Source organism: Haliotis cracherodii, unplaced genomic scaffold, assembly GCF_022045235.1.
Source record: "Haliotis cracherodii isolate W230 unplaced genomic scaffold, xgHalCrac1.p SCAF_4, whole genome shotgun sequence".
Taxonomy (NCBI): Eukaryota; Metazoa; Mollusca; class Gastropoda; order Lepetellida; family Haliotidae; genus Haliotis; species Haliotis cracherodii.
Window position 1 is genome coordinate 72,687,092 of NW_027266297.1, and position 23,572 is coordinate 72,710,663.

General features: G+C 40.9%; 2 protein-coding genes across 2 annotated transcripts in view; one reads left to right on the forward strand and one right to left on the reverse strand.

The window, feature by feature from the left end:
* Positions 1-9,089: 9,089 nt before the first annotated feature.
* Positions 9,090-22,355, reverse strand: LOC139478713 (thioredoxin domain-containing protein 12-like). The gene is made up of 7 exons (XM_071261301.1): positions 22,271-22,355; positions 18,788-18,848; positions 17,868-17,920; positions 16,776-16,849; positions 16,115-16,184; positions 14,883-14,966; positions 9,090-13,077 (listed from the first exon to the last, which is right to left on the reverse strand). Exons 1-7 carry the CDS (start codon positions 22,353-22,355, stop codon positions 12,998-13,000), a joined length of 507 nt encoding a protein of 168 aa, XP_071117402.1. The 3' UTR covers positions 9,090-12,997.
* A 193-nt stretch (positions 22,356-22,548) lies between these two features.
* Positions 22,549-23,572, forward strand: part of LOC139479029 (exosome RNA helicase MTR4-like) — a 38,351-nt gene continuing 37,327 nt past the window's right edge. Inside the window, exons 1-2 of the mRNA XM_071261766.1 lie at positions 22,549-22,711; positions 23,296-23,400. Of these exons, the coding sequence (XP_071117867.1) occupies positions 22,590-22,711; positions 23,296-23,400 (227 nt within the window). The 5' untranslated portion in view covers positions 22,549-22,589. The remainder of the gene's footprint in view (positions 22,712-23,295; positions 23,401-23,572) is intronic.

The following is a 23,572-nucleotide window of genomic DNA, read 5'->3' on the forward strand; positions in this document are numbered from 1 at the left end:
GCCTATACACATCCCCTTCTCAGCTCCAGCAGCCTATACTCATACCCTTCTCAGATCTAGTAGCCTATACTCATCCCCTTCTCAGATCTAGTAGCCTATACACATCCCCTTCTCAGCTCCAGCAGCCTATACTCATCCCCTTCTCAGATCTAGTAGCCTATACTTATCCCCTTCTCAGATCTAGTAGCCCATACTCATCCCCTTCTCAGATCTAGCAGCCTATACTCATCCCCTTCTCAGCTCCAGCAGCCTATACTCATCCCCTTCTCAGATCTAGTAGCCCATACTCATCCCCTTCTCAGATCTAGCAGCCTATACTCACCCCCTTCTCAGATCTAGTAGCCTATACTCATCCCCTTCTCAGCTCCAACAGCCTATACTCATCAACTTCTCAGCTTTGGCAGCCTATACTCATCCTCTTCTCAGCTTTGGCAGCCTATACTCATCCCCTTCTCTGCTCTAGCAGCCTATACTCATCCCCTTCTCTGCTCTAGCAGCCTATACTCATCCCCTTCTCAGCTTTGGCAGCCTATACCCATCCCCTTCTCAGCTCCAACAGCCTAGACTCATCCCCTTCTCTGCTCTAGCAGCCTATACTCATCCCCTTCTCAGCTCTAGCAGCCTATACCCATCCCCTTCTCAGCTTTGGCAGCCTATACTCATCCCCTTCTCAGCTCTAGCAGCCTATACTCATCCCCTTCTCAGCTCCAGCAGCCTATACCCATCCCCTTCTCAGATCTAGTAGCCTATACACATCCCCTTCTCAGCTGCAGCAGCCTATACTCATCCCCTTCTCAGCTCCAGCAGCCTATACTCATCCCCTTCTCAGCTTTGGCAGCCTATACTCATCCCCTTCTCAGCTCTAGCAGCCTATACCCATCCCCTTCTCAGCTGCAGCAGCCTATACTCATCCCCTTCTCAGCTCCAGCAGCCTATACTCATCCCCTTCTCAGCTCCAGCAGCCTATACTCATCCCCTTCTCAGCTCCAGCTCAGATACGATGACATGCATCAACTAAATCAGCGAGCCTGACCACCCGATTCCGTGAGTCGGCTCTTACAAACATGGGTTGCTGGAGACAAATTGTAACCCGGATTTTCACGGGTCGACTGTCATCAGATTTTGCACCGCCAAATTTCCACATCTTCTTTAAACTTGACGAAAGGACTGCCTGGGAAGCATTATGCAAATGATGATGACGTCATGTCTGCTGTAGAGGACACCATCTTGCACACCTGTGGGATCACGGCACTCCAACATCGCTGGCGCAAGCGTATAGATCTCGGATGGGATTATGTTAGCAATAAAATATTTAGCAACTCCAACTCCATCAAGTTGTAAGGCTCGAGTTTCAATCAGCCTTCGTATGTACTCGAAAATGCACAATAAAACACTCTAGGGGGAATAAACCATGAGGGACGCACCCCCGTCATGGTTTATTCTCCCTGCAGTGTTACATTGTCTCCATATACCTATAGGACGCCCTTGTGGGATGTATAGACTTTGTAGCTGATGTCATACACATGGATTCTGCTGAACTGTTTAGGAGGTAGCCAATACTAAACGAGCGATTATGAATGCGGAAACTGATATCCAATATTAAAATTAAAAGGAGATATATATTCTGATGTAAAGTCCTTGGAGATTCGATTCCGTTTTCCTTAAGTGGTAGACCGAAACATTCATTGATGGTGGACTGACAGGATCGGGGGGTCAGATTCGCTGACTTTGTGGATGCATGTCATCGTATCCGTAGTGATCGATGCTCATGTCAAAGTTCCGCCTGTATCTTGTCCGCGTGGTTTGTTCGCTTCTATCGCTTGCCTCCCTCCGCGTGTTTTGTACGTGTACTCGTATATAAGAGAAAAAACAAAAAAAACAAATAACAAATGGGGGAGATGTGTGGTGCCATATTTTAAAGCGCCGCATCTCGCAATGTAGAGTTACGCCCCTTAGACGTTGCGGGATCTGCTAATTGTAGATTCGATTCGGCTCAATTAAGATTGCTTGTCTGTAAGAGTTTAACCATTGTTCATGGCTTTCCCTCCAAAGAATATGACACACCGTGACATAGCTGAAGTAAAACAAATGCAATCACTTCATGCATAACGTAAATAAAAGCGACAAACCCCTTTCCATATTCAATAGAAGTCTCTGCTAAAAGCTGAGTCGATTGTACGATTCCGACTATGTCATGAAAACGTGTATGAATCACAATCAAATAGTGATGATACCAGGTCTTCGCGAAACTATGAGCGTATCCTGCACCACCTGTGGCACCCGTCACAAACACATGCAAAGGTAAGTCAGTTGTTCACCTGAATAAACACGGGAAAATATCTTACAAGTAAAAAAAGGGAATTGCATCAGACATCATTTTTGTTACTGAGGCGTAAAATATGGAAATGTCTTTCACATGTCTGCCATAAACCGTTTTGAAAGCTTTACTGAGGCCTTGAATGTTGTAACCTTGATCAAACAACCTCTGAGCAAGAGTAACGGTCTTGGTGGAAAGAGCATGCTCAATTGTACCTCAAAAGTTGTGACTTGTAGACACCAAAGGCTGGATCTGCTGGAATGTTGCTTGACACGAAGGGAAAGTTGACTATTGGAAAGTTGAAGTCACCCTCTTGTCATACAGTCTTGTTGAGAGTGTTTTGTCACTCTACATCGTTATGCATAGATCTAAATATGAAACAGGTGAGGCGGTCTCACTGGTCTCCTTTATTTCTAGTTCAGGGTAAATCAGTGGAAGGGAACTGTCTATTTGATGGTTATTGAACAATATCAGATCATCCATATACCTGAAGCTTAGTTAAACGTCTTGGCTAAATTACCTTGTTTTGACGTTGCCAATGCGAGAGGAAATTCCGATTAATATGCATAAAGACACATGACTGGAGCGCATGAATATCTCATTTAATGTGTCACCAGCGCCTGAGTCTTAACTTTATAGCTGAGATAACTGTGATCAATGTACTGTAGAACCAGATGGCATCCAGCCCACGTAACACGGTGTGTTTTGTTTGTTGTAACGCCGCAGACCCGTGATGCTGTAACGCCGCAGACCCGTGAAGATCCGGGGTACAATAGGTCTGCAGCAACCCATGCTTGCCGAAGAGGTCACTATGCTGTCGTAAGAGGCGACTGACGGGATCGGGTGGTCAGGCTCGATGACTTGGTTGATGATGTCATCGTATCCCAATTGCGTGGATCGATGCTCATGATGTCAATCACTGGATTGTCTGGTCAAGATTCGATTATTTGCAGACCGCCGTCACATAGCTGGAATATTGCTGAACAACAAACAACAAACAAACATAAGGAAGAGAATTTATGAATGATGAAGGAGTAAGCATTAAGCCGAAACGTTGTGTTCCTCATAATAGTGAGTGAGTGAGTGAGTTGGGTTTAACGCCGCTTTTAACAGTATTCCAGTTATATCGCGGCGTGTCAGCTTAATGTGGGAGGAAAGCCCGAAGTGATGCAGGTCTCAGACGTTTACCACTTCGGTGAAACCCACGAGCACGGGTATGGTGCTGACAAACCTAGAAACATAATCGGGGCGAACCGGGATTCGAACCCACAATCATAGGTTTCTGACTTGCCCAAGGGACGCAACTCTGCACAGCGAATCGCGGCGCCTTAGACGACTGGGCCACCCGTGCCCCCTCCTCATAATAAAGAAGGTGACATCCATAAATTCTCTTCCTCATGTGTATCACTTCTAAATATCATTCAAAGACATATAACAAACAAACAAACAAACAATCAAACGCAAATGTAACTCCGCAGGCCATTCTTTCAAGCATTATGACTGCGGTCTGTAAATAATCCAGGACACTTCATACAGTGACTGATACTGTCAGCAACGTTCCACGGTTGACGTACACATATGACGTACACAGCTGACGTCATGTCCCTGTCCCCCCGTCCGCGTACACCCACTTCTTAATGTACATGACGTGTTGTGGTAATAAACTCCCGCGTCGTTCAAAAACGACCGCTCATAAAGACCAATTACCTCAAACATTTATTATGGGTAAAAATTATAACCCTGAGTGCGATCACAAAGATTTAACTTTAGAAGCACTGTTGGGAAGGTTTATATAAACTCACAGAACAATGAACACACTTGTGTCTTTCAATAGTCATAATAAATTTGAACACAGTCCTGTTCAAACAGATAAGATTATACCTTAGAGGGGTGTGCATATCATTCACCATACACACAAGGGTATATCGCCACTAATGTTCGTGGGATATTAGCTTGATAAGAAAAAAAGTCCGGAGTGTTTTTAATTTAGTATATCAAATATTGGAGACTAGATTGTACATGTCCGTGGTTTGTAGGGAGGAATATATGGCGCAAGTTTATGACAAAGCGTTATGTGTTAAAAAAATTATGACTAGGACTTAAGGGCCCACGAGTTGATAGTCTAGGACTGGGGGGCAAGGATATTGTCTGGATATTAGATATTTAATCACCTGCAGCTGCAAAACCAGATTTGTTTTAGTTAAAACTATGAGCCTGAATATTTATTACGAAAAACACCTTGCAACAATGTCATTTTTGTGGCAGACAGGTTTTTTTCAACAGTCAGAAGCATAATTATTTATTTTCAAGGATTTTCGGGGAAATTTTTGTTTTGGATAGAATTCCAGCCAACATCCCAAGAATATCAAATGGTCGTTCCCTTACATGATCCATGTTTCTTTGAGGACTTTGAGGACAAACAAGAGGGTTCTCTTTCTGAATGGATTGTATCAAACTAGGACAGCCAGTTGCACCTTCCTAGTTCACCTTTATGAGCATGTTGCACGGAGCTGATTCATGAGTACGAGCAGGCGGATAGAGCATGTTGCACGGAGCTGATGCATTGGTACTAGCAGGCGGATAGAGCATGTTGCACGGAGCTGATTCATGAGTACGAGCAGGCGGATAGAGCATGTTGCACGGGGCTGATTCATGGGTACAAGCAGGCGGATAGAGCATGTTGCACGCGGCTGATTCATTAGTACTAGCAGGTGGATAGATCATGCTGCACGGGGCTGATTCATGGGCACTAGCAGGTGTGTAGAGCATGCTGCACGGGGCTGATTCATGAGCACTAGCAGGTGTGTAGAGCATGTTGCACGGGGCTGATTCATGGGCACTAGCAGGTGTGTAGAGCATGTTGCACAGGGCTGATTCGTGGGCACTAGCAGGTGTGTAGAGCATGTTGCACAGGGCTGATTCATGGGTAGGAGCAGGTGGATAGAGAATGTTGCACAGGGCTGATTCATGGGTACGAGCAGGTGGATAGAGAATGTTGCACAGAGCTGATTCGTGGGTACGAGCAGGTGAATAGAACATGTTGCACGGGGCTTATTCGTGGGTACTAGCAGGTGGATAGGGCATGTTGCACAGAGCTGATTCATGGATACTAGCAAGTGTGTAGAGCATGTTGCATGGAGCTGATTCATGGGTACTAGCAGGTGGATAGAGCATGTTGCACGGAGCTGATTCATGAGTACTAGCAGGTGGATAGAGCATGTTGCACGGGGCTGATTCATGGGTACTAGGTGTGTAGAGCATGTTGCACAGGGCTGATTCATGGGTACTAGCAGGTGTGTAGAGCATGTTGCACAGGGCTGATTCATGGGCACTAGCAGGTGTGTAGAGCATGTTGCACAGAGCTGATTCATGGGTACGAGCAGGTGGATAGAGCATGTTGCCCAGGGCTGATTCATGGGCACTAGCAGGTGTGTAGAGCATGTTGCACAGAGCTGATTCATGGGTACTAGCAGGTGTGTAGAGCATGTTGCACGGGGCTGATTAATGGGTACTAGCAGGTGTGTAGAGCATGTTGCATGGGGCTGATTCATGGGTACTAGCAGGTGTGTAGAGCATGTTGCACAGGGCTGATTCATGGGCACTAGCAGGTGTGTAGAGCATGTTGCACGGGGCTGATTCATGGGTACTAGCAGGTGTGTAGAGCATGTTACACAGGTCTGATTCATGAGCACTAGCAGGTGAATAGAACATGTTGCACAGAGCTGATTCATGGGTACGAGCAGTTGGATAGAGCATGTTGCACAGAGCTGATTCATGGGTACGAGCAGGTGGATAGAGAATGTTGCACAGAGCTGATTCATGGGTACTAGCAGGTGTGTAGAGCATGTTGCACAGAGCTGATTCATGGGTACTAGCAGGTGTGTAGAACATGTTGCACGGGGCTTATTCGTGGGTACTAGCAGGTGGATAGGGCATGTTGCACAGAGCTGATTCATGGATACTAGCAGGTGTGTAGAGCATGTTGCATGGAGCTGATTCATGGGTACTAGCAGGTGGATAGAGCATGTTGCACGGAGCTGATTCATGAGTACGAGCAGGCGGATAGAGCATGTTGCACGGGGTTGATTCATGGGTACTAGCAGGTGTGTAGAGCATGTTGCACGCGGCTGATTCATTGGTACTAGCAGGTGGATAGAGCATGTTACACGGGGCTGATTCATGGGTACTAGGTGTGTAGAGCATGTTGCACAGGGCTGATTCATGGGTACTAGCAGGTGTGTAGAGCATGTTGCACAGGGCTGATTCATGGGCACTAGCAGGTATGTAGAGCATGTTGCACAGAGCTGATTCATGGGTACGAGCAGGTGGATAGAGCATGTTGCCCAGGGCTGATTCATGGGCACTAGCAGGTGTGTAGAGCATGTTGCACAGAGCTGATTCATGGGTACTAGCAGGTGTGTAGAGCATGTTGCACGGGGCTGATTAATGGGTACTAGCAGGTGTGTAGAGCATGTTGCATGGGGCTGATTCATGGGTACTAGCAGGTGTGTAGAGCATGTTGCACAGGGCTGATTCATGGGCACTAGCAGGTGTGTAGAGCATGTTGCACGGGGCTGATTCATGGGTACTAGCAGGTGTGTAGAGCATGTTACACAGGTCTGATTCATGAGCACTAGCAGGTGAATAGAACATGTTGCACAGAGCTGATTCATGGGTACGAGCAGGTGGATAGAGCATGTTGCACAGAGCTGATTCATGGGTACTAGCAGGTGTGTAGAGCATGTTGCACAGAGCTGATTCATGGGTACTAGCAGGTGTGTAGAACATGTTGCACAGGGCTGATTCATGGGTACGAGCAGGTGGAGATAGCATGTTGCACAGGGCTGATTCATGGGTACAAGCAGGTGGAGATAGCATGTTGCACAGGGCTGATTCATGGGTACGAGCAGTTGGATAGAGCATGTTGCACAGGGCTGATTCATGGGTACTAGCAAGTGGATAGGGCATGTTGCACCGAGCTGATTCATGGGTACTAGCAGGTGTGTAGAGCATGTTGCATGTGTTGGGTACCAGCAGGTGTGTAGAGCATGTTGCATGTCTAGGGTACCAGCAGGTGTGTTGACATGTGTTGGTTAATGTGGTGTAGTCTCATCCCACAAAGAACTAATAACTGATGATTTACATGGTACTTTATTTAAAAGTCACAAAGCAAACAATAGAGAGCACTATGAACAGAACTAACACGTGGGAATACCAATGTGGTTCAACATCCGGTTACAATTACACCTTCATTCTTCTACAACCCAATAATTTATTTTACCAACATTGAAACATCACCTCTTTATCTTGAAATAAAACAAGAGATTTTTAAGAACTCTTAGCTGAAAATACATCATTAATCATTATGCATATTTAACACACTTCATGATTTATAAGTTATATCTTCATATATACATCCAATTTATGAAATAGCAGCCAGTGATATCCTGGTTATATATCAGTATCCTTGCTTGAAGTTCCCAGTCTGATGATTGGGAAAGTTAAGTTAACATTGTACACAACGGAATCACCCAGGAGTTACAGTCTGAAGAATAACAAGCACACACAAACACCTTGTACAAATACACACACGATTAAGTACATGAGCCCAATAGTAAAGTAATTGTCAAACTATATGTAGCCCTACACAGCGGACTTGCATTGTTGCCATCTGCACATATAACATCATATATCAAACCACACATTGTTACTTACATAAACATCTGTGTAGCAATATGGCTGCAATGGCAGACATTTTTTTTCGAAATCATTTTTTCTTTTTTTTTCAAAATTAGGTAAGTACATTTGAATAGCACTGTTGTTAGGATTGTGTACACAAATTTCGGTTCATAAACACAGTCACCAACTCGATCTCACTGGATGGAAATACATGTACATGATCAATGTTGAAAGTCTTAGCTGGACCAAACTGAAATTGGCAGCATGTGACAAAATGCACAATATAACTAAAAAATGGTAATAATTGGTATGAGGTCAGTTCTAAAATCAGATGAGTTTCTGCGATCACCTTTAGCACATACCAACGTTATAAATCTACCATGCACAGATTAGTTTCATTGACCTTGTTTTAAGTTGTCCAAAATGTGAAGGCTTAGGACAAAAAGATTTGCCATGTTTGCTCATATGAACTAAAAGTAACTTTCATGATAAAAAATGAATAACCCTTCACCCTTAACCTTCACCAAAATAAAACAATGTGTGCGTGTGTATTGATGATTAACGATGATTTAAAGCAATTTTCACTGAGGTATTTGTTAACAAACCATTCACTTCTCTTCATTGTAAGAACAATTCAATATTGCATAGTTTCATACATGATTGGCCTAACAATTATAGTCAAAAATGGCCAGTCACAGATTGGAGGCATGACTACATCCACTGGGCTTAAAACTTTACATCAGTCTTTCATTTTCACAATATACTGTATCCTAATACTGTATGTTAGATGGGATTCTATACTACATTCTGAACCTCAGGTAGACAAAAATCTATTCTCTGAAATGAACATATTTTACAGAAAAATGACAGTTGTTAAATTATACTTATAAAATATAATATAAAGGAGCCCAGAGACTTTCTTCATTACTGTGTAATCTAGACTTGCCAAATATTATAGACATGCATTGGCTGTGTTGGATATATTTGTTTCAGGGTCTGTATGACAGACTACACCTCAGGTTTTGATCTGATGTAAAGGGGGAGTAGACTCGAGAGGACTGTCTTCGGGTCGGGTCGAGACATCCTTTTGTGTGATGCCGTCTCAGTGTTATCACTAACTGGTAGGTAGGTACAGTGGAATCTGTCTAAACCGACTACTGTGGGATGAAAAGTGTTTGGTTTGGACAGAGCTTAATCCAGATGATTAATGATATATTTTGAGATACAGAAACGGAGATATGGACGTTTGAAAGACATTTTTTTTTTATCGTAGTAAATTTGGGATCGCAGCTGTGGGTCAGTGTGGGTTAGCCTGTAATCTCAACATAATTAGATCTTTTACTCTGACATGATCTCTGTCTGCGTATTAATCCGAGGACACATCCATTGCAATCTCACTAACACCATATCCTAGTTCTTGCAACTGCTAAACAGATCGTTCAGAAGCATCAATACAACGGTGCAGCCTAATCATCTACATTTGAAAAGTCGTTTTAATTCATTTTCGAGATACAGAAATCAAATATGTTTCAGTAAAAGATCTTCTTGTATTGAGACTGGGGTCCAGTTTTGACAGGTTCCACGGTATATGTAAGATAAACTGAGTTTGCAGACTGGGGTCCGGTTTTGACAGATTCTGCGGTATATGGAAGATAAACTGAGTTTGCAGACTGGGTTCCGGTTTTGACAGATTCCGCAGTATATGGAAGATAAACTGAGTTGCAGACAAAGTTTGTTTGAATGTATGGAATCAAACATGCCTGAGATAGGCCTGACTTCAATACTGGAATAATGAATGGTCATGTTGAACACACAGAGACATGCTAAGTGAACGTAGGACTTCATCCTTCACAGGACATGAGCAATTGAGCAATGTGGGGATCTGATAGACTATACACAGGTACACTGATGGGCAGACATATACATGTACATACTTAAAGCAATTCAGAGGACACTACACTCATAACATGGCACAAAATTAACATGTTGATGTCAAACATTCTTCGTCTGTGATTCTTTCATATTTAGAGTGTGTTCTGACATAAGAGATGTGATGACCAGGGCCCACTTGCACAAAGGGATCTTAGCCCTATGATGATCATAACTACCATACTGTAACATAGGCTTACAATAGTCGTAGCACTAAGATTGTTTTGTGCAAGTGGGCCCAGGACTGTTGTGTGCTTAGACTTCCATTGCATGTTTTACTAGCATGCAGGATTCAGACTTTTACTATTTTTAAAAATGAAGGTTTTCCTTAAAATAGGTCACATATTCCTCCATTCACAACACACTACGATGGGGAAGCCCATGTGTAACATATCAGTTCCATGTGTATGGCTCTAGTGAGGAGAAACAAAATAATAAATTCCTAGTCTATAAACACAAAATAAACTTGCAGGGGAAAATGAAAAGCCCTTAGCAAAATGACATTCCTGTATCAGAGATTTGATTGTATAAATGTGGTGCCACATGTCGGTGCAGATCTGCCTTGTTGCCATCAGCTGGTGTCGTACTACAGGACCATCAGACATTGCATGAACAAGATGACAGTGTTTCCCAAACTATATACAGGATCACAGACCAACCCTTCACCTAGTGGAGTAACAAACATTCATAATGACTTTAGTAAACTTTAGTGAACCATACAAATATGTCTGTCATCTGCATAAGAGACAACGATGGTTAAATATCATGTTGATCTACATTTATTATCAACATGGCTGAACTCTGTACGTGATCTCAAATTACTTCACTACAGGTTGTGATTACCGAATTCACAGAACACATCCTGGTTATCAGGAAACTACAATGTTCTGAGGCTGACGTGTCTGGAGAACCACTTCAAGCCAGCACCGGACACACAGGGAGACGACAACAAGGGCAGATGCAACGTCCAAGTACTTATGCACCGACACAGCAATAGCAGAATATGACTAGATGTTTAAATTATCAGAGACATACACAGTAACATTCACGTAATCATTATTCATTTAAGTAATCATTTGACACTTAAAGGCATACATACACAATCAAAACCTCTGAAATGCCAGCACCATTTAATTATACGGTCGACTCTCGTCAAAGCCAGAGAATTAGATACTATTGTAGATCCTGGGGAGGCTTTCTGTAACTTTCATCAATTTGATTCCTGGTATTGTGACACACACACATGATAGTGCTTGCTAATCGAATCAGAGGAGTATTAAGTTTATGTTGATCAAGTTGTGTGTATGTGTGCAATAATATACCATGTTGTTTTGTCATGAGACAGCAGCAGTTACCCGCGTTGTGTAAGTAACTCTCTTGGTAAGTAGTAATTTGGGGCTCGGTCCCTTGGAATGCCAGTTAACGAGAGTCGACAGTAGAAGGGCCCTGGTGAGTTCTGTACAATTACCTGAATGAATTGTCTGTCACAGACAGTGTGATTGTGTGGTAGACACTGCACGGGTATGGTGCTGACAAGCCTAGAAACATAATTGGGGTGAATCAGGATTCGAACCCACAATCACAATGCACAGAGAACCGTGGTGCCTGAGACGACTGGGCCACCCGTGCCCCATTTAATGAATGAAGTAGTGCATGTATTGTTTAGTTGCTTCTCATGAATCACGGCATTATGTGCTTGGTGCTCACAGTGCCATCTCCTTCACCAGGACCCTTCAGAAACAGGGGTATCTAACTTCTGCAAACATCTACATCCTCTCATAACATCCACCATAAAAACTCATGCTATATGTAGAAAGTATATACCCGGATACCTGATGGCTTACATCTTATGAACACCTCAGAATTCATTCAACTTTGAGAATTCTGGAATGCAAATACAGACACTTCATAGTCAGTTCAGACATGACCAATGTTATCTTCAATGACACACATCTGTAACACACAAATCCCTCAGACAATGTTGTAAAAATATGGAAGAAAAATATCCCGCCCATGAAAATATTTGTTCAAATCAGGTGTGAACTTATCACGTGAGACGTAACCCTACACCAAGCTCACGGTTATTTCTTAGACACAACAATTAAAGGGAGACAATCACCACAGACTTATCAATGCCAATGGGCAGTTGAGAAACAAGCCAACATGTTATTTACACCTCGTTTGTTCACGTCCCTGACACAAACAGCCTGGACTACTGCTGCCCCTGCCACACCCGGACCAGGGCAATTATACTTCCTATAGAGTGGCTCGTCCCGGCCAGTGATGCACGAGATGGGTTGAATGACGGTCCATTACAGAGAAGACAATAAGATAATCAGATATAAGGCTAAAAAAAATGGTTCTCAGGCACACCCGCATCATTATAAAGTCCAAAACGGCAAAAGAATATAAAAATCCAATACTTAAAAACATTGAGATCCATTATAGCACACAGTTACTTCCCTTTACATGCACACTGCTTTACTGCACATCTTGTGATATGGTCATGGCAGCAATAGGAGTTTGTACACTTGTTTATGTAGGGAGGCCCTTTCCCAGGTTGATGATACACAACTGTTTATTTGGTTACATACTAGTTTGAACAAGCAAAAAAAAAAGGAAAAAAAAAGGAAGAAACACCGCACACCTGCACTATATTTTCAAAAGTCATTGCCTGAGAACCAATTCTTTTATTTTTTAAGCCTAAGCAGCATATTTCTATGCAACCCCAGCACTTTGACTCAGTGCATAATGTTTACCAACTGTTGGCCAGGGCTGAATGATGGTCCATTACAAAGAATACAAATTAGATATAAATATTTATTCATCAAACCATAGTATTTTGTCTGTGGATGTAATAGATTTGTGAAATGTATGGCAGGCTAATCCACAAAACAAGAAAAAGAAAAGTTCTGGCCTTAAAAACTCTAAAGATGCTTTATATTTTTATCTGAGTTTAAGAAATGTGTTTGAAATTGAATGTCCTAGATGAAAGTACAAGGTCCAGTTTGACCTGTAACCCAAAGTAGCTACTGGACCCTGCATACAGCCAGGCTGAACTATGTGACCTAATCATAGTTCTGTTTTACTTTTTCCTGCTGAGAATTTCCCGTCCTCCACTGCCTCCATCACATTTTGCATGGATGCCACAACTGAAACACAAGACAAGACTGATGAGAAGAGGAAAAGACAATGATGTAGTTGGTTGTTGGTTGGTTTGTTGTTTAACGCCACACTCAGCAATATTCCAGCTATTTGACGGCGGTCTGTAAATAATCGAGTCTGGACCAGACAATCCAGTGATTGACATCATGAGCAACGATCCACGCAATTGGGATACGATAACATGCATCAACCAATTCTACCCTGGAATCTTCACGGGTCAGACAATGTTGTAACATACACGAACTACAGACCAGCTTCAGCTTAGGCTGCTGGTCAGACAGATGTTAAAGAATGTCATCATCTTCATTAAGAATGCTGGTGGTTGTTAATAGTGCTGGGACAATACACTGGTCGGGGGATCGCGATATTTTACTTCATGATACAAGTATTGATCACAGTCACACACTAAGTAAAAAGTATTGATTCATAGATTAAATGTTTACTTTAATGGCTGTTACACCAAACACTAATTTGTAGTGAAAATTAGGAGAGAAAAAATAAATATTTTCATCCATATTGACACTGCCAACTGTAAAATGTTAGTGTGCCAGGTATATACATAGAGAATACTACACTCATTCTCGTTAGATACCATTTTTACGAAACGAGTGGACTTTCTATGGTATCTGACCGAGCGAAAGTGTTTAGTACTACTAACACTTTATGATTTTTATATGATCATAAAAAGTTAGGCTTTTATGAATGAAAAAAGTAGTCCCGGTGTGACAGAGGTCACGGTTATCCAATCAAAACGAATAAAACAAGGTCAACCTTGTACGACACACGTGTGACGTACGGATTTAGTATCTTACCACCTGTATCTTCACCACGTGGGTAATAATATTCTGTCTATGACAAAGATGGCTAACGCACCACAGATATGATCACATACAAGTATCGTGATACGTATCGGATCATGAACAAGGTATCGTGATACATATCGGATCATGAACAAGGTATCGTGATACGTATCGGATCATGAACAAGGTATCGTGATACGTATCGGATCATGAACAAGGTATCGTGATACATATCGGATCATGAACAAGGTATCGTGATACATATAGGATCATGAACAAGGTATCGTGATACATATAGGATCATGAACAAGGTATCGTGATACGTATCGGATCATGAACAAGGTATCGTGATACGTATCGGATCATGAACAAGGTATCGTGATACGTATCGGATCACACAGTTGGTGTATTCTCCCAGTCGTAGCAGTTATGTCCTACTAATGTCTGGTTTGTTCAGATTCAAGGTGGCCTGTAAATAATCAAATTTGAACCAGACAATCCAGTGATTGATATTGTGATCAATGATCCACACTGTCGGGGATGATGACACGCTATCATCACATCTGACCACCTCATCCTTTTGGCAGGAGATTTAATACAAACAGCATGGGTTGCTGGTGATCAATTCTGACCCTTGACCCACAGTCACACCTACTTATGTACATGCTGAGTCCTGTTTTCACCTGACAGGTTCTTTGGCTGAGTGAAGAAGTGAGTATGATTTAAGCCACTTTAAGCAATATCTAAGCCTTTTCACAGCAAGAGGCTTTTGGTGTGATGCTCTAACCTGTAGTCCACCACATCAGTAACAGGATCGCGCTGAATGCCTCACCCATTATGTTGCTCTGGCTTATACTGAATACACTCCATGGAGGCCATGCTGACAATGAATGAATGTTGGAAAGGTGGCATGACAGATATGGCACCAGCATCCTATGTGTTGGTATGAAACCATAGCACTGACTTATTGTGAACAGTTCCCACTGACTTACTGCCTTCTGTATCAGGATAGTAGTACTTGTAGCGGTCATTCCCAGCTTCATTGATGAACTCCTTCCGGACTTTCCCTTCAGGGTCTGACCACATGAAACCATGTCACACATTAAACACACTTTAGACACACACATTAAACACACACCAGGCTACTTGTGTAACAACATCTTATTACCATGTCGTTTTTTCATCATTTTTATTCAAAACACCACTGACACTGACACCACTGTGATGAAAGGGGAATAACTCTTGCTTATTCCCTACACATGGAAAACATGACACTTCAACAATCATTGATTATCTTCAATTAGAATTAGTGATGTTATTGGGTTTCACATACCTAGCAGGAAACTATAGGCTGATGGGATGGTAGGAAACTGTAGGCTGATGGGTTGGTGGGAAACTGTAGGCTGATGGGTTGGTGGGAAACTGTAGGCTGATGGGTTGGTGGGAAACTGTAGGTGGATGGGTTGGTGGGAAACTGTAGGAGGATGGGTTGGTGGGAAACTGTAGGTGGATGGGTTGGTGGGAAACTGTAGGAGGATGGGTTGGTGGGAAACTGTAGGAGGATGGGTTGGTGGGAAACTGTAGGCTGGTGGGTTGGTGGGAAACTGTAGGAGGATGGGTTGGTGGGAAACTGTAGGCTGGTGGGTTGGTGGGAAACTGTAGGCTGGTGGGTTGGTGGGAAACTGTAGGCTGATGGGTTGGTGGGAAACTGTAGGCTGATGGGTTGGTGGGAAACTGTAGGCTGATGGGTTGGAGAGAAACTGTAGGCTGATGGGTGGGTAGGAAACTGTAGGCTGATGGGTTGGTGGGAAACTGTAGGCTGATGGGTTGGTGGGAAACTGTAGGCTGATGGGTTGGAGAGAAACTGTAGGCTGATGGGTTGGTGGGAAACTGTAGGCTGATGGGTTGGTGGGAAACTGTAGGCTGATGGGTTGGTGGGAAACTGTAGGCTGATGGGTTGGAGAGAAACTGTAGGCTGATGGGTTGGTGGGAAACTGTAGGCTGATGGGTTGGTGGGAAACTGTAGGCTGATGGGTTGGAGGGAAACTGTAGGCTGATGGGTGGGTAGGAAACTGTAGGCTGATGGGTTGGTGGGAAACTGTAGGCTGATAGGTTTCTTGGCCCATCAAAACAGTGGTCAATAGCATGAACAACAATCAGGAACTATCTAGGTTACACATTCTAGTAAGCGCAGATTGTTTGGGTGCATGGAAGACGCTCCTACCTAAGAAAAGGATCCTTGGTATATATCCACCATCTGGACTGTACTGCTTGTCTGAAGGTTCTTCTTCATTCTAAAAACATCAGAATTGTCTACTATCAACATATCTGTGTATTTCTACAAAGTCACATATACGCTCATTATGACATGAGTGCATGTCAATCGTAGCATCAGTACCATCACATGACAATATATCAATTGGGCCAGAGTTTATAGAAATACATAACCAAAATCATGTTATACTAAAACATGGAAAATGTATATTCAATATTTGGCAAAATGGCCACTACAATCAAATTAAGTTGTTCGGAGTATTTAGGCATGAGATAATCAAACATAACAATCTTGTTGAACAGGTATGAATCTAGGAGAAGGATTTGAGCACAAACACACATCTTTCCTGATGTCGAGTTAAAGTTGATTATGTGTTGAATTGTTTGATAGGCTCCACTAAGAAGTCGACGGGTGATAAAGTAGACACAATACATGGATAACAACTTCTTTAATTACTGTAAAGGTGATGTTTTGGTAAGATCCTTATACCGTTGTCAAGCAAGACTGGATTATGCGTTGTCAGTGTGTTAAGCTGGAGCCAATAAACATTAACATAGTCACAAAATGAGCTAAATAGTTTTACTATATCTATATATATATACTGACTCACCTCTGTGTTCACCATAATAAACTGTTTACTGAGCGAAATAATTCCTTTTGTTTCGGCAAACTTAGGTTTTAACGCTGAAAGTCAGAAAAAAATCTTATATCATTTTGATATCAATATGACTTAGAACTGGGTAATGTTTCTTCCAAAGAAGTTCCAACTATGTATCATATTGAATATACAGAATCATAGGGCGAAAGCTAACATTCACTAAGTCAACTTTCAAAGTAGCAGAGATGAACAGGTTGCACCCATAACATCATGACAGAGTACTTTTTTAAAAATTTAAAGCTCTTGGAACTTTGACAAATATTCTGTATAAAAAATAAAGTCTCTTGAAATAGATATTTTATTCTTATCTGACATCGGTAAGCTAAATGCAGATACAGCTAACAACAGTTCTAAACAAAAGTGAACCTGTGAAGATCCGGGGTAGAATAGGTCTTCAGCAACCCATGCTACTATACTTGTCGTAAGATTCGACTAACAGGATCGGGTGGTCAGGCTTGCTGACTTTCTTGATGCATGTCATCATCTTTTGAAGTGAGTTAACTCCCTTGCCTTGGGAGGATGAGATTTACATTATTGTATTGAATTCAGTGTTAAAATACCTCTCACTTGATAACAAGAAAATAACTTAAAAATGTCAAAAAGGACTTTCAAAACAATTTCATTTTTGAAAAAAGTCATGTTATATTAGTGAAAACTGTACTGGATTTTGTTACTTGTGACTCAAACAATGATGCAATTTATGTTACTAGATCATATAGGTATATCCTTCAAGCTAGCTTATCCAATGAGCATTGTCAACTAAAATAAAGTACTAATTACAGTAATATTTATGTATTTCGGTTCACTGTCGACTTTAGGAGGAATTATTTGTGTGTACAATTATTAGCAGACATGTTTTCCAAGATCAGCTGTTATTTATTTTTGTGTCTACAGATGTGTAGCAATAGAATTTAGTTGCCACAAGATATTTTTCAAGGTAGTCATTTGGCTACCTCTGAATTTTAGACAGTAGAAAAAGTTAAATTTAGGTCGCATTTAGGTTAAATTTTAGTCGCACCCTTAAAGGCCTGAATATGTTCCTACCTTTGCAAGCACCACACCAAGACTTGTGAATAAGAAGCATCAGTGGTTTGTTCCTGAAATGTAATCATAAAGACTTATAGAAAATGTTCTGAAAGAACTACATTTTCTCTTCTTGTTCAGTTTAGGGTCATACGTCATATTGGGACATGACTTATGTCTGTTCTAAACTATTGTATTTTCTATGCTTCATCTGGTGTATTTAGTTGTTTCTCTAATCTGATTTCTTTGTAAAAAAAATGCATAATTTGTATAATACCAGCTGTTTCCAGTGTGAAATTGCATTTGGCAATATTCCAGCCATGTCAGAGAGACACCAGAAATGGGTATCACATATACATGTGGGCAATCAATCTTGGATCTTCAGCATGACAAGCGACTGTTGTACATTTAACAACTAGCTCTGCCCCTTGTTTCCAAGATGTAAGATTACCATGTGGCCAACATGTGCTTGTGTGGGAGAAAGATGAGACAGAACAGCAACAGATTCATTATCTGTGCATAGGATGCAGGAAATACAACATGTACAATCAGTAGCTTATTCCTGAGAGGTCATCAACATGATCAAGTACCAGATTTCACATCACTTGGAATAACCAGATTACTGGCTGTCAGTATTTATTGTCATGGTAACATAGTGTTATGGAGGTAAAGAAAAGAGTATATTTAGAAAATTCAAAACTTCAATGCCAGGGAATAATCAGTCTTGATTATCTGCTGAAACAGATTCCATTGGGTGTAAAAGGCAAAAAAGCAATGAAAATAATATGAATTGATCGCTGAAAATTAGTGAAGACACCAGGTGTTCGTGAAAAACAAAGGATGTCCTGTTCCTTCCACTGGTGTAGCACCCACTGATCTCAGAGATGAAAATCATGTAACTCTAGTCAGTACCAGGAATACCATCTTAATCAAATACTTACTCTGCCTTAGCTTTTGCCAATCCATCTTCTAGGCTGACCCACTCAATGTCATCACCCCATCCTATAAAGAAAGGAATAGTGTCATTGACAAACTTAACCATGTTGACTGACCCACTCAATGTCATCAGCCCATCCTATAAAGAAAGGAATAGTGTCATTGACAAGCTTAACCATGTTGACTGACCCACTCAATGTCATCACCCCATCCTATAAAGAAAGGAATAGTGTCATTGACAAGCTTAACCATGTTGACTGACCCACTCAATGTCATCACCCCATCCTATAAAGAAAGGAATAGAGTCATTGACAAGCTTAACTATGTTGACTGACCCACTCAATGTCATCACCCCATCCTATAAAGAAAGGAATAGTGTCATTGACAAGCTTAACCATGTTGACTGACCCACTCAATGTCATCGACCCATCCTATAAAGAAAGGAATAGTGTCATTGACAAGCTTAACCATGTTGACTGACCCACTCAATGTCATCACCCGATCCTATAAAGAAAGGAATAGTGTCATTGACAAGCTTAACTATGTTGACTGACCCACTCAATGTCATCACCCCATCCTATAAAGAAAGGAATAGTGTCATTGACAAGCTTAACCATGTTGACTGACCCACTCAATGTCATCACCCCATCCTATAAAGAAAGGAATAGTGTCATTGACAAGATTAACCATGTTGACTGACCCACTCAATGTCATCACCCCATCCTATAAAGAAAGGAATAGAGTCATTGACAAGCTTAACTATGTTGACTGACCCACTCAATGTCATAACAGTCAACTATGTATATTTGTTTATATGATACATAGGAAGTGTGTAGAGACGGGTTTTTTGGTGTCACATCCAGACATCTGTATTCCATCGACAGGCAGTCACGCCTACAAGTGACTCTCTCTCAGGCCGTCTTTCACTGCTTGTTCGGAGAGCCGTCTCTCGTACGCGTAACGGGGCTGTGGGACGACTTGTTTAGCAGTTGCGAGCAGTTTGAGGAAAGTAGATATTTTTCAACGCGCTGGCACATAGGTGTGCGTTCGTGTGCCCAAAAAAGTATATATGTGTTGTTACACTACGACAAATAAGCTTTAAGAAAATACTGAAATTATGTTACTGAAAAATATGCACATAGGAGAAAATCGCTGTCCAAAATCCCCAAATTTGACTCCTTTAATTTACTTTTCAATATTTTATGTCGTTCGATACCAAGCATTACTCATTATTTCACAGAAATACTTTGTTTTCCAACAATTTTACTTCCACCTAAAAATATATTACCCACTGCAAATTGTTTTCCTAATATGTGATCAAAACACATTTCCTCCTTGTTCAAACCACGAAACTACGCGCTAAATAAATATCGTGCATATTAGACGCATCATTCTGATTCAGACACACTTAGTGTAACAAGATGGATGTTCCGATTGAACATTTTAGTCAGGCATCGGTTACCTCCCTTTATCGGCTTGTCGACCAGTCACTTGTACGCGAGACGGTTCGCGCAGTTTCGAAGAAAGTAAACATGTTTCAACGCGATGGAAAATGGGTGTGCGTGAAATAATTTATATATTTTGTAACTCTACGATGAATAAGCTTTTAGAAAATACTACGTGTTAGTTTCTGAAAAATATGTACATAGGAGAAAATCGCTGTCAAAAACAGAACATTTTGCTCGATTTTTGCACATTTTTCTCCCAATTTGACCGTTTATTATTTTTCTTATGACATTTTTTTCATGTCATTCGATAACTAGTAGAATGATCAATAACTGTACTTAATTTTGTTTTATTATTTTCACAAATAACGCTTGTAGAGACATCTTTGTGCAACATACAGAAATCCATGGTCCACTGACAGGCCGTCACGCATACGAGTGACCCCCTACCAGGTGGTCACTTGTACGCAAGAGGGAGAGCCGTCTTGCGTACACGTTACGTCCTCTACTGATTAATGTACATAAGACTTATTTATTCTGGTATAACACGCACTCGTGTGTTATATGCACCCTTAATCATGGGAATTAAATTCTGGAAAAATATATCTGTCGTACATAAACATTTCAGGCTGTCAGCATAAAACCACAAAATGTATCTTTCAACTCTGTTTTTTTTACCAAAATAATATTCTAATAAGAGCCCCCTATTTCTAATTTTGAGAGCGCCCAGGGCGCTTATTACGTCGAATACGGTACTACAGTTATCTATAAATGATAGGTACGTGTATATGTGTGTCTTGATATACCTGACATACATGTATGACCAACACTATAATGAGTCTATTTTGGCCACACCCAATCTTTGAAATTTGCAAACCCATTGGGCGAGTTGATCCTCTTCATCTTTTTGATATTCCATTGGCACTTTTAGTTTTATTTTATCACAGAGTCTAGCTTGAGGAATACCATAAGATACAGGCGCTTTTCCAATGGACATTCTGAAACTGGTGACTGCTTTTATAATTCAAGGTTAAGCAAAGGTTTACGTTCATGTTAGCTCACTTCCTAAATGTTGTAAAATATATTAGTACATCAAATAAATAGAAAAGATTCTATAGATATTTTAAATACCGTAAAATTAAAATGCAATAATAGATAATGACACAGAGATTATTAAGAACGTTTTCAAAGAAAATCTACTTCATTTTATCATGTTTATGAATAGGTTTAATGTAGACATCTTAATACTTTATGATATATACGCAAATAAAGATTCTTATTATTTAAATCATGCATTTAAGTTATATTAATTTATATATCACTAGATCTATGTACACCAAAAATAAAGTATTATATGTTAAAATGTGAAGATATTTAACTCATTAATTTTGAAGAAAACATGTCCGAGTACTCCCTTACCACGTTTTTTCTTCGAGGTAGTATCCGGACATGGCTTTAACAGTACTGTTTATTGAATTCTCGAGTCATTTTCTTTCATGGAATGTTGTTACATGTACTTAAAGTCCTACCTTACACCAAAGATAATCTAAAATGAGTCGTTTGGAAAACACTAATTGAAGACCGAAAACAGCGTTGCTTAGCGATAATGTATGAAAACGTATGGGTGTAGCAGTCATGTTTGAAAGGTGATCGTGGACGGTTTGTTTAGAGAGTTATCTCTAGCAGACACATTTTTAAATGGCCTGGGGAAAAAAACGGATTATGCTTGCCTGTTAAGTTTGGGTATCAGCAGTTTACCTAATTAGCTATAAATAAATGTTTGGTGAGTGTCCGGCTACTACCGCTGTCCGGGTACTGCCTCCCCTGCTCTACTCCCGTCTTGTCATCCACGTTTCATTGTACAAACCTACACATGTATATTTGTCAACATTCACTTGAGAGACTAAGTGATGACGTTTCTCTTCCAGTCATGCCACAGTTAAAATACTAGTCCAATCAAACAATATAAACATTTTAGATGTGAAAGGTATTAACCACTGCACGTATTTGTTGTAAATATGTGTTACAGATACAAATACGCACCTCGGGCATACTGGTTCGCCCTAGAAAGTGTCAAACAGGTGAAAACGATCACAGATATCCACGCAAGCACTCCGGTGTCCGCCATTGTTATTATAAACGTGATGTTCCATCAATTATTTAAATGCCGATTCCAATAATCATCAGATTAAGAATTAGATGAACATGATGCTTGATTTATGAGGTAAGGCATATATCCATGCATGACTAGCAAGTTTCGCATATTGTTTATTACATTTTAGGAACATCACGTATGAGTTCAGCACTAAATCGTTCCAACTTCCGTTTTCTCCACATGGTAAATTTGTCACCAAAATAAACGATGGAAAATTCTTTTGGAGACGACTTGTTTGATGTTTTTGATGAAAAATCAGATTCAAACCCTGCTAAGCAAATCGAAGAAAAAGATGCTTCTTCCACCGAGAGCTTAAGCGACGAGAAAAGGTAACCGGTGCGCCTCAATGTGGGGCATTGTTGGTCGGAGAATCGTAATTTGGGGAAAATGAAACAAGGTGCAGATAACCACCATTGATTGTAATATGTGCTCTACATGCACTTGGGTCTCACGGGGTGTTATGTACACTATATTGCTTGTGTCAATACTACGTTGGGTTCATAGATAAAGGTGCAAGATCAGGTTAGCATTTTTCTTGGATACTGTCCCGTCACCTATTTTCGTGTTGTTTTTATTATCAAGGCTTTATTTCGTACTAGATAGACTTTACAAATTCACTTGCATGATTATATTAATAAAAAATGTTCGATTTTAACTGGTGCCATAAAGAGAGGTAATATATTTATATATATGATCCTTACTGTACAATATGAGTGTTTATCTGAAGTTAATGATGTTTTGTAAACTCATTTTGACCAAATAGCTTTGATCCCCCATGGCCAGTGAACATAATGAAAGTAGTTGCGGTATGCCCAATATTGTTATATATCATGTTCAAATATAATAAACATGGGGATCTAGTGGTTACAATACAAAAATTTGCATCAATGTTTAACTATTGCCATGCTTACAGAGCTGAAGACCTCCTTCGACAGATTGTCGGGAAAACTAAGAGAGCAGCAGGGACTGAATTTGAATCCCAGGAGTCGAAGAAGCAAAAAACAGAAGATGGTACTGGGTAGGTATAACACAACAAATGATCAAGTTATTTCACAGGCTTATGACCATGATGACAACCTCCGATATGTATATAAAACAGTATTTGTTTTAGCGTTTGATGGTGCTACTAAAAGTTGGAATAGGTCTTCAGCAACCCTTGCTTGCTATTAAGGCGACTAATGGGATCAGGT